We start from the raw sequence: 13,276 nt of genomic DNA on the forward strand, positions 1-13,276 counted from the left end.
ATATGGAGTCTTACAAAGAATACTTTAGAAATGCTTCCAATGCAAATAAATATTAATCAAAGTCAGACAGTTTGTTGAAATCCGTGCACGCTCTTATTGCGGACGATGTGAAATTTCTTTATTTATTTACGAACTTGGTTCAGCTTTAATTGGATATTGTGAGACTTATTGTTACTTACGACGTTTTTCATTCAAAGGATCGGTATTGAGATTCAACGGGCAAATGCAGCTGGCATTCTTGCCACTCCACGGGTTCATGATTTGTATAGTAGTTATTTTTAATTGTGATTTGTATATAATTAAGTTCATAATGTAAATAATTCTTCTGCAAGTATTACTTACTTACTAACAACATTAACAGCCGGAAAATATTGTTTAACCTCCGAATCGTGAGTTATATCATAAGAGTCACAGTAACATTGTAAATACTATTAGGTTATAATCTATCTCGCAAGATTGTAAACTGTCGAACCCTCGAATTGAATTTTGGGTCTAACTTAATAGAAATCTACCTCTATGGACACAGAACGGTCTACTGTAAGACCGACCACTGGTCGAAAATGCGTTAATTTGTAAGCAGGTTACGGTTCACAATCTTTCAAAAGTTTACAATCTCGCGAGATAGATTATACTCTAACGGTATTTACAATTATACGGTGACATAAGCACTAATAATAATAATGTCCTCCAGACCGATTTCGGCCACGGCGGCAAATTTCCAGAGAGATTAGCTAACTACGCAGGAGATATTACAGTGCAAAAGTGTGTGCGCAAACATAGGTGCACTCTCTATTCCCTAACTCATAATCTCATAAAACTCATAATCCGACACGACCGGTAAGAATTCAGGCGCAGGACGAACGGCTTTACGTGCTTTCCGAGAAAAACCCAATAACTTTTTATTGGCCTAACTTGGGAATTGAACCCAGGACCTCCGGGTCTGCGACCTTACATCAAGCCCCTAGACCAACGACGCAGCCACACACAAGCACAAAATAAGCTCATGTAGTAATACTTGTCCAGACTTAAACGTGACGTCGGCTATATAATTATACAATACAAATTTTTAAAATAAATATTTTCTGTTTACTTCTCTGGTCTCATTTAATATTGAATATTATTATGATATAACGAACTTAACATGATCTAGTAGAAGATATTTCCAGCTAACATTAAGCTATAATCTTTACAAACAATTATAAAAGTTTTATGAAAACTTTCAGACTATCGACGATCCCTTAAGCATTTTGGATTTATAATCAATTTGAAATCATTTTCCTAACTTGTTTTAGATTAATACAAAGGGTTAAATACTTAAAATACAGCTCTTAAAGAAATAACAATTATTTTTTGTTATCACAGACACTTTAGATAAACGATACTTTCTAAAAATTTTATGAATATTTAAATAAAAGAGGAAATCAATTATTTCCTGAAACTTTCAATAAGCCTCTCATAGACCTGTAATATAAAATAAAAAAACATAATTGACGAGACTGATGTATAACAAATTATATATGCCTGCGATGATTGATGATGATTTAAGCTCATCTGGGTAGGTACCACGCACTCATCAGATATTTTACCGCAAAACAGCAATACTTAGTATTGTTGTGTTCGGGTTTGAAGGGTGAGTGAGCCAATGTAATTACAGGCACAAGGGACATAACATCTTAGTTCTCAAGGTTGGTGGCGCATTTGCGATGTAAGCGATGGTTAAGATTTCTTACAATGTCAATGGGCGGTGACCCCTTACCATCAGGTGGCTCGTCCGCCTACCTATACTATAAAAAAGAAAAGGATAGGACCATTTTTTGTCCACTTTCAATTTACTAGGGAAATGTTGCAATCGTACTATTATTCGACGCGGTCATGATTTGTACAGTATGCACGTGCAATTGTTTTAGTTATAAAATAAAAATAAATTTTAATAAACTACTATCGAATGCGAATTAAAATGACAAAACCAATTTTAAAGTTTTATATGACGAGACCTATATCACACATTAAGGAATGATAGCTTTTACCGTTTTCAAAAGGTTAGATGCGTTTTTACAATCACAATGACAATTAACCAACGTTTATCTTTTGCCCTGCAAATGTCCCACTACTAGAGAAAAATCTCCTCTCATAAATACAGTATCATTATTAGACCCATGATTTGAACCTAACAGCTTTTATAACTAGCTACAAGATTAACAAGCTCTTTACTATATATTTTTAAATATCATCAATTTTTTTTAAAGGAATCTTAAGGCATAATACACAGTGTGAGATTTTATGATTATTTTATAAAAAAAATAATTAGTTAATTTACGCAGTTTTGAATTGGCGATAGTTGCGGACGACACACGATAAAGAAAAAGCTAAATAACAAATGAGGTGAGGATATGGAGTTAGCAAGATTTATTTCGTTTTTTTTTTTTAATATTATTAATTGTGGACTATTAATATCTGGTTGTTAAATGTAAGTTATAAGGATATTTGCAGGATTTTATTGTATATGATCTGAGTTTCTCTATAATATCTCATCTCATTTATAGATGATAAAAAATATAGAGTAATATATTTTTTTGTTTTTAGGCGAGATTTATATGTATAGTCTAATTTTATTTGATTGACATAACTTTGTAATCGGAATGTTGGAAAAAGTAACTACCGACTTGCTAGTTCTTCTCGATTCTACATTCCGAATCGGTGGTAGCATTACATTTAATATTATAATCCATTCATATGATATATAAGTAAAATGAAATTTAAAATAGCTGAAGAAGCTTCTTGATATAATTACTATCTGTAATTCTACAAATTGAATGAGAGAATATATCGTCTGCAATGTATATATATATATATATACATTGCAGACTATATATATATATATATATATTACTGTATAAAAACAGTAGCCTGTGTCATTCCTCCATGTTTCCTCCTGTGTCTTCCATTGATTCAAGCCTGCAGACAGAAATACTTTCGCATTTATAATATTTTTATATTTTTTAAATTTGCGGTAGGGCTTTGTGCAAGCTCGTCTGGGTAGGTCCCACTCATCAGATATTCTACCGCAAAACAGCAGGACTTGATATTGTTATGTTCCGGTTTAAAGGGTGAATGAGCTAGTATAGTTACAGGTACAAGGGACATAAAATCTTAGTTCCCAAGGTTGGTGGCGCATTGGCTATGTAAGCGATGGTTGACATTTCTTACGATACCAATGTCTAAGGGTGTTAGTGACCACTTACCATCCCATGGTATGGTGGTGGCCCATATGCTCGTCTGCCTTTCATAAAAAAAAAGATTTCCTAGTAGTAAAATATATTTTTCTGTTAAATAATTTTATTTTTTAGAAAATCACAAACCCCTATAAAATTGTTATCGATGTATACAACGGATTTCGATATGAATAATTTCTGGGGAAACAACCGACTCGTATTACGCGGCCGCTTCCCACTCCTTGGTAAAGTACTTGGTATATTTATTTTACTCACTGCATGCTTATTTATTGGTTTTCTTTCATTATTAATAGAACATAAATAATTTCGTTTTCGAAGTAAAATGTTGTTTTTTTTTAAAGATAAATATCCTAAACTGTTAGCAAACCACTCGAGTGCGAAGAAACAATTTTATTTAAAGCCATAAATAAACCTTTTTGGCTAAAGCAAATATACATCAGAACCATCAGATATACATGATAAAACTATTTTTAAAAGAAGAACAAACATACAATACAATGAATTTCAAACATTGTAAAAAAACAGGCAAACAATTCATGTATACGCGACTGCGAGTCTTAGCTGCCAATGTTCTGTACGTAGTTGAGCAAACGCATCGATAATCTATTTATTATTAATGACGAATACACTTTGATTGGAAAGTTTAGATTGCGGTGGTTACTTATTATTTTTTATAATGTCACCATCGTCAGTAATTTTATAGAAATAGCTAGTTATTAAGATTTAGAATGACGTTACTTTATTTTTCGAAATATTCTCAGCAAGCCCTTTCATTTGATACCTATATTGTAGGAGTGCATTAAAAATAACTAGTCCACCATGTTGAATTTAGAATGTCGTTACACAGCTAACCATGCATTGTCATCCAAAGGTGTAGACTAAATTCCAGCTCAATCGGTTGAAGATAATTATCAAGATTCCACCAGAATAAACATACATTGCAAGTTAAATAAAAACTTTTAAATACAAACAAATTTTTTTCTTGTTTGTTTTTCAAGAAACAAATAGAACGCCTTGCTTAAAAACACGATTTTATTTGATCACTATAATACTCACATCTTGTTTCTACAGCGCAAATCAAAATGAAATTAACTAATATTTTCTTCCATATGAATGATCATTGGTCAGTGGTAGCTGATGACGAAATAGGCAAAAAATAAACGTTTAGTTTTTAATTAGATTATTAAATCGAACAGCTTTACAAAACTTGGAGGTAATAGAAATTAAAAACATGTTACATTTTCAATGACTGCTATGTTGGTCTAGCGGCTTGATGTACGGCCGCAGACACGGAGGTCCTGGGTTCAATTCACCCAGGTCAGGCCAATAAAATGTTATTGGGTTTTTCTTTTAGAAAATTCTCACTAACAGCCCGGAGTCTGGAAATTGGAAGTGTGTATACTCCCGTACCTCAGAAAGCACGTAAAGCCGTTGGTCCTGCGCCTGAACTCTTTCCGGTCGTGTCGGATTACCGTCCCAACAGATTATGAGAGTTAGCGAATAGACAGTTCACTTGTGTTTGCGCACACACTTGTGCACTATAATATCTCCTGCGTAGTTGGCTAATCTCTCTTGAGAATGGCCGCTGTGACCGAAATCGGTCTGGAGGACATTATTTATATTGTCAACATTTGTTTTACTTGGTGTTAAGGCTTTGTGCACGGTTCCACTCACTCAATCAGTTTATTAAAAAACACATCAGCAACTACTTGTTGATGTTACATGTTATATCTTTCAATTGGAAATTCTAGTCGGCTTAAAATTCAATAACCAATTCACACTAATAGGTAAAGTAAGTAAAGTAGCTAATTGTAAATATCCCAATGCTGGGCCTCTTCCCTCTTTGAGAAGGTTATAAAGCATATTCCACCACACTGCTATAACGTGAGTACTTCTTCATAGTGTTCACCGCTGACTACTAAAGGAATTAAAAACTCAAACTAAGCGCATGAAATTTCAATGGTACCTGGGCTTAAAACCTGACTCATCGCTTAAGTTTCACGTATTCTTACCACTGGGCCACCTCGTCTTTCTAGCATGTCAAGGAAAATAAAACATAAATTAAAAAAACCTTTGACTCAAAACATACATAAAAAGTAGATATTATACTATTATAATCTATTCATTGAAATGATTCTCAAACACAATGCCTCGTCTGTAAGTCGGCGAAGAGGTCACGGTCGTATCCTGTTATTGTAGTACCATGATATAACAGGATATTAAATTATAAATCGTCAGCCCAGTAAAAGCTACTCACATCCCCTCAATAATAAAGGAAAGAGCTAATGATTTTCAAACAACTGAATAGATTTTCTTTAATAATAGCTAAGAACACCTATAATCAAGTCTTCTTTTAAACAAAAACTATCAATATCAGTTTCACCATTTAGGAGCTACGATGTCACGGATTGACACACAAATACACACATTAAACTTATAAGTTTCGGGGACTAAAACAGTTTCATTAGCATAACAAAGGCCGTGGTTATTTTTTTCACGGAACTTTTTATTGGCTCGATATGAGTTTCATCCCAGGACTTTGGAATCTATAGCCATATAAGCTAGCAACTAGACCAACGAGAAAGATAAATATGAATAAATATTATACAACAATAACAAACCTGACAACAATAATTTTATACAATATTTATTTCTTTCCGACGATTTTTTTTTTGTATTCGCCGGGAGGGCAAATGACTCTACTCCACCGGATGGTAAGTGGTAGTAGAGTCCAAACGCGACGACGGCCAGTATAGTCGGGAATAATGTTCTGTACTAGCCGTCCCCGCCTTGCCGGCCCGCAAGATGCCTCTTCACGCCTCGTTTGAAGGAACCCGGGTTTTAAGAGGAGGGGAACACGTGAGCTAGTAAGGAATTCCATTTTTTGGAAGTGCGACAAAGAAAGGAGTTGCCAAATTTCTTAAGAAGGAAGGGGGAAGCAGGAATTAGAGAGAATAATTCCTCAGAGCACTCGCCGTGATACAGTCGATAGAAAGCGCTCAGTGCTGCTATCTCACGACGCAATTGTAAAGGTTCAAGGGTGTTTGTGACCTTTACGTCGCCAATAATGCGTACGGCACGTCGCTGCAGCCGGTCCAAGGCCTCCAGTAGGTACTTAGCGGAGCCATCCCAAAGGTGCGAGCAATATTCCACGCAAGACCGTACCTGCTGTTTTGTACAGCAGGCGCAGTTGTTGTGGCGTGAAAAAACGCCGCACCTTGTTCAGAACTCCGAGTTTCCGTGAAGCTGTTTTTATAACAGCCTCGATGTAATCCCTTGGACTAAGGTCGCAGCGAACGTCGATCCTCAGCATGGCGATTTTGCTTTGTATCAATAGAGGAGTACCACAGAGGGAGAGAAGAGGGGAAAATGCTGACTTTTTCGCTGTGAGAGCGCATACCTGTGTTTTCTTGGCATTAAACTCAACAAGATTATCAGAGCCCCATTTGGCGATGAGCTCTAATGTCTTATCGAGTTCAACGACAAGATCCTTCCGCCTCTCCTCAATTTCCGCCCGCCCAGCCACTGCGCGTCCGTGGTATCCACCATGCACTGTACTATCGTCTGCATAGCAATGTATGTTCCCAAGAGAGAGCATATCATTGATATGCAAAAGAAAGAGTGTGGGAGATAGCACAGATCCCTTGGGGAACCCCAGCATTCACTACATAGGATTGTGAAGCGCAACCATCAACTAAAACACGAAGGCTACGCTTGTGTAGGAAGCTGGCAATCCAGGTGCATAGCAGAGCAGGCAGCTTGAAGAGAACACTTCTGTGCCAGACCCTGTCGAAAGCCTTGGAGATATCGAGGCTGACAGCCAACGATTCTCCATGCTTGTCGATAGCTTCACACCAGAGGTGTGTTACGTACGCTAGAAGATCACCTGTGGACCGTTTTGGTCGAAACCCGTACTGACGATCATTAATTAAACAGTGATCTTCTAGGTAATGGATCAGTTGGTTGTTTAAAATCCGTTCCATCACCTTCCAAAGTCAGTACTTTATAGCTATCACCTCAGTAGGTGATAGCTATTGGCCGATAATTTGCCGGGTCAGACCGATCCCCTTTTTTGGGAACCGCTTGCACATTAGCTCTTTTCCAAGCCTCCGGCACACATCCCGAAGAGAGAGAAGAGTTGGAACAGGTGCATTAACACAGGAGACAGCTCCATTCCACACTTCTTCAGCACTATGGCTGGTATTCCATCGGGACCGCTAGCTTTCCGTACATCAAGTGATTGCAGCTCCGCACGCACATCACGTTGCCTAATTTTGATGTCAGGCATCGTATGGCCACATGAAGGTATTGTAGGTGGCAGCGCACTACAATCATCGATGACGGAATTGTCGGCAAAGAGTTTAGCCAGGAGATCAGCTTGTTCTTGCGGACTGTGAGCTAGCGATCCGTCCGGATTTCTGAGCGGTGGCAGCGAAGGTTGGCAGAAATTGTTTTGCACAGACTTGGTCAGACGCCAGAAGCTACGGGAGCCCCTAGGATGCGAAACCAGGTCATGACCAATCTGTACAATGCACTGTGCATCCGCTCTCGTGTATGCCTTTCTACAGGATTTGGAATTTTTATTGTAGTTTGCTTTCAGTGAGTCAATGTTAGATGCCCCGCTAATGCAGCCGTTGATCCACTTGCGATGCGATGATACAGCATCGGTATCTTTCCGACGATATGATACCGTTAACAATAATATTGTTTTTTATACATTTAAGAATACGTAAACATAATAAAAATGTAATATATAAGGAAATACGAGATCACATTCATTTATACATCAATTGTTAGTTTTCTAAAAATAATGTTTCCCAGTGTTCGAAATTCGATTACAATCATTATTGAAAATTGAAGAAATTATTAATGAATTTGCATGTTTCGAAAAAAATGGCCACCTGATAGTAAGTGGTCACTAACGCCCATAGACATTGGCATTGTAAGAAACGTTAGCCATCGCTTATGTCGCCAATGTGCCACTACCTTGGGAACTAATATGTTATGTCCCTTGTGCCTGTAATTACACTGGCTCACTCATCCTTCAAACCGGAACACAACAATACCAAGTACTGCTGTTTTGCGGTAAAATATCTGATGAGTGGGTGGTACCTACTCAGACGAGCTTGCACAAAGCCCTACCATCAGTTAAGGATACTGAAGTCTTTGCTTATCTATATCAAGAATTGCCTCGTTGCTTTAGTGGCTAGATATAAAGATCCCGAGATTTCGAAGGGTTATTCTGCCAAACAAGCCCGGAGTCTGAGAATTGGAGGTGTGTGAGACATTCCCGTATCTCAGTAAGCACGTATAAGCACGTAAGCCGTTGGTTCTGAACCCGAACTCTTTTATTTAATCGTTTGATTAATGTGTTAAAATGTTTGACTATAAAATATTAACAGATGCAAATTAAAATAGAAAATAATCGTGATAACTAGCACGAGGCCATACAAAATAAAAATTTAATATGTTTACAGTAATAATTACTTTCTAGATGTTTCGCAAGAATACTTAAACTTTTAGAATTAATAGGTTGCATTACAAAATTTTATAAGGTCTCATGTAAATATATAACCCATTAATATTCTATTTCCTGATAAACGCTATCTTTCCACTTAAGAAAACAGGATGAAACTTCATTCTGTGCTGCTCTATGTTGCTGATTTTCAACCGACGAGAGCACGGCAGAGCACGGCAGAGCACAAGATAAAATAAAATAATAGCATATGAGTAATACATAACCAAATTTGAACCCACGATCTTCTCTTAAAATCAACGTGTTCTATTTATAAGACCACCTCGACTCTTAATCCGCAACGTAAATACAGTTAATAGAAAAGCCTCTGGAAATTGACAGGCGCAATTGCATTTTTCTCTATCCAAATATTCGTAGAGGTAAACCGAATAAACACTCTCAGTGTGGAGTCGAAATTTCACGACTTGTTGACCAAATAGTAGTTGATCTGTGAAAACTGAAAATGAGAAATATAAATAATGTCGTTTGGCAGTCTGTCTACATATATATGACGAACAGTCATACATTTGACGGGCCGGTAGGCATGGTTGGTAGATACTTGCCTTTCAAGCCGAAGGTCGTGGGTTCAATTCCCACCCAGTACAGACATTCGTGTCCATGAACATGTCTTTTTGTCCTGAGTCTGGGTGTAATTATCTATATAAGTATATAGTTACAAAAGAAAAGTAGTAAATATAGTAATATCAGTTGTCTGGTTTTCACAGGACAAGCTCTGCTTACTTTGGGATCAGATGGCTGTATGTAAATAATTTCCCAGGATATTATTATTATATTAAAAAAATCATACCGTGAATGTTTGTTCATTCTTCGAAGTCTGTTTTATAATAGGTTATATTTTACAGAAAAGTGGCGCCAACTGAATGTGTAAAATACAAAATTTTGGAAGATTGAGGAAATGAGTTCTAGATAATATCGCAGTCAAAACTGTCGTTCAACGACATATAAACGACAACACAATATCAATAACTTTAATAGAATAATTATAAAAAAAATGCTATTTTCAATTTCGCTTATTCGTTGTATAAACTATGAAAATTAACCATTAATATTTGTAAAGCCAATTGAATTTTCATCAAGTTTATTTTCTAACGTTTTTGTGCCTGCAAGCACCAGGAATACCTAATTATATTATTATATTTCTCGGAAAGAATTAATTAAATACTATAAATATATATACCTATTTCAAAGTAAACAAAAACATTTTATTTCACTTCTCGTTGTTGATATTTACGTAAAATTAATATTAAAATACCGTCTTATAAATGTTCTACTGGGCTGAGTCCTCTTTTCTTTTTGTGAATTATGACGCTTGGAACTTACTCCACCACACTGCTCTAATGCCTATTGATGGACACGCATTATCTGGCAGAATTTCAGCTAAATTTGTGCAAAATTTCTCACGATGTTTTTCTTCACCTTTGCTGTGAAATGAATTATAAACACAATTTAAGCTCATGGAAACTCAGTGTAGCTTGAATGATCTTAGGGTGCCTTATCTGACTGCCTCTTTGGTCTTGTGGCATGATGTAAGGCCGCCCTGAGGTCCTGGGTTCAATTCCCAGATCGGGCCAATAAAAAATTATTGGGTTGTTCTATCAAAAAAATCTGAGAATTAGGGAATAAAGAGTGCACCTGTGCTTACGCAGACACTTGTGCACTATAATGTCTCCTGAGCAGTTGGCTTCCCCTTGAGATTGGCCGCCGTAGCCGAAATCGGTCTGGAGGACATTATTATTATGGTGCACACGAGGCCAATAGCCGAGCCAATTTACTAAGTCAAGACTTTAAGCCAGTCGATTGAAAAATACAATGTTATTTACACGTTTATTCTATTAAACCTTGCAAATACACATGCTTGTAACGATGGTATATGTATAAAATAGATATTAAGGCTACGTTAAAAAATAATTTATTTTGATGCAAAAAGTAATTCTGACTATGTTACAAAACGAAATATATATACGAAGATTTGACGTCGACTACCCAGGAGCAGCTGGCTTAAATTTTATACCACTAGCTATTTGCTTATGTTAAAGTGTTAAAATATAAGCAGTAAGCATCCCACGTTTTTTGAGGTAATTCAATTTATAATATAATATTAGATACTAGTGCTATAAATATTTCGATAACAAATTACGTTATAAAATTGGAAACTATATATTATATTGAGAAAAATCTCACCTGGCTCCATGCGTAGGCACTAAGAAATCCAATTGTAATAATATTCGTATCAGTCCAATTTCCTCTGACGTTCGGGCAAATTTTCGCACTGCCACAATTGCTCTTGACAAGGTCAAACAAACTCACTCCATCCGCTTCCAAATTATTTATCGACTCGTCGCTGTGGATCAGATTCATTGTGACACCAGGATACATATTATTTAGATACGTCGAATGAAGCTGTCTTGTTTCGTGTGGTGATACGTCAGCTGTAACATTAAGTAGTTCGCATTTCCTATGATACAAATTTGTTTCGGTTTCAACAATATCGTTTGTTACATTATCTATAGTTGTTGTATTAGCGATATCTTTTGTCTCATCTAAGCTTCGTTTCGTTACGTTATTAACATTGGTATAGGGTGCCACATCTTTAGTATACGATGTTCGATCGATTTTGGTTTTAATTACGCACTTAGCTGCTACGTCCTGTAGCCCGATGATAATTATGCAAACGAGCCGTACTCTGTTAGCCATTTTTTCAATTAATTGGGTCTTATTCCTACATATTAGTCTCATTTGTTCCATTTAGGGTCCTGAAACAACAAATATTTTTTTTAAATTAAAAATCTAATGTAATTGAATATAATTACTACAAATAATAACCTAACGCTTAATTTTACTGTAATTTTTTTTCTGAAATATAACATTACATTTATTCATTATTCATTGTCATACAATAAATGTTAATGCCGTATAATTGATTTTTAATTTGTGTAAAAGAATTAAGTACTTAAGTACCGGCAAGAACCCCATTAGGGCCAATCTTACCGGTAATTTTCAAGGTACATAGCTTAACATTTAATCCTATAAAAATGCTATTAGTGCCTGCTTGAATACTTATTAATATTATAAATGCAAAAGTGATTTTGTTTAATATTTTGTTTGTTTATTTAAGTGTTTATCACACCTTTGAATGACGTTTTTAGGGGTATGAAAAAGGACATAAGGTACCAAACACCTCACCCCTAACACACAGCTTTGGGCGAAAACTAGAAAAGTATATTTTGACTTTATTTTATTTAAGATTGAGTGCTGAAATATTTTCACCAATATATCATTTGTATATTAGGGTAAAATAGCATTTAGAGGTTCGATTTTAAAAGCAATTTTTCCTCAGATTTGGGAGATGTTGCTCGCATAAAAAAATCAAGTAAATTGTATAATTATGTCCAACTTTATTGTTTTTTAATTAAACGTGTTACATTTATTTCCTTTAGCTTCATCAGAATTTCGATGATGATAATTTCAATATTTCTACACATACCTACAAACATAATTGAACACGTGCACATTTAAATGAGGCTTTAAACCATTATTAAAAAATATTTACAGTTTGAAAAATAATACACTTTTGTCGGTGTTGTGTGTTATATAGGAATTGTTAGAGAAAAACTAAATTATATATAATTATACTCGAGATGTTATCTAGTATAGATAAATTTTCAATAAGAAGTAAGTTAAATTCGACTCCCTAGTTAATTATCTCGCTCGTTAAATTTAAAGAAAAAGATGTATTCTATTTTTCATCCACGGCTTGGTTCGCATACCAAGGGGCATATTAGGTACCCAAGGTTTTTTCCTGTAATCTATGCAAAGTTTAATTATGATCGGCTTAATGTTTAAGATGTGAAAACGTAACCAACAAACAAACTCACGTTCGCATATATAATAGTAATTAGTTTTTATTATAATATTTACGGTTAAGCAATTAAGATTAGGCAAGTAACTAATAAAGAGTTTTAAGAGTACTTGTGTGATGTTGATTAAGTAGGTTGAAGTACCTACGTTGACTTTATTTTGTTGGTTTGTTTTACTTTTCCCAGCGCCTTATGTCGGAACTAATATTACTATATTTATACTATATTATATACTAAATTTTTTTAAATTTATTTTAGGATGGAAACAGTCCTTTGGTAGACTACAATTAAACTTGCTCAGTAACAGTAATAGCTTGTTAATGTCCCACTGCTGGGCTAAGGCCTCCTCTCCCTTTTGAGGAGAAGGTTTGGAGCTTATTCCACCACGCTACACCAATGCAGGTTGGTAGAATACACATGTGACAGAATTTCAATGAAATCAGACACTTGCAGGTTTCCTCACGATGTTTTCCTTCACCGTCAAGCCCAAGATGAATTATAAACACAAATTATAAAGTTATCCACTTCAAGCCATATCGCTTCTCAACGGACACGCTATATTTAATGAGCCAGATACTGACTGTCAGACAAATTTATATCCAACGTATCATTCTTAAAGCTCATAAATCAATAAAATTCATTAAATCCAG

At 35.6% G+C, this 13,276-nt stretch overlaps 1 protein-coding gene across 1 annotated transcript in view; it reads right to left on the bottom strand.

The window, feature by feature from the left end:
• The window catches only part of LOC126770878 (guanylate cyclase 32E-like), a 143,791-nt gene extending 132,328 nt beyond the window's left edge, over window positions 1–11,463 (bottom strand). The window contains exon 1 of the mRNA XM_050490486.1: window positions 10,951–11,463. Coding sequence (XP_050346443.1) covers window positions 10,951–11,463 — 513 coding nt within the window. The remainder of the gene's footprint in view (window positions 1–10,950) is intronic.
• Between the last annotated feature and the right edge of the window lie 1,813 nt (window positions 11,464–13,276).

This window comes from Nymphalis io, chromosome 9 (assembly GCF_905147045.1).
Source record: "Nymphalis io chromosome 9, ilAglIoxx1.1, whole genome shotgun sequence".
NCBI lineage: Eukaryota > Metazoa > Arthropoda > Insecta > Lepidoptera > Nymphalidae > Nymphalis > Nymphalis io.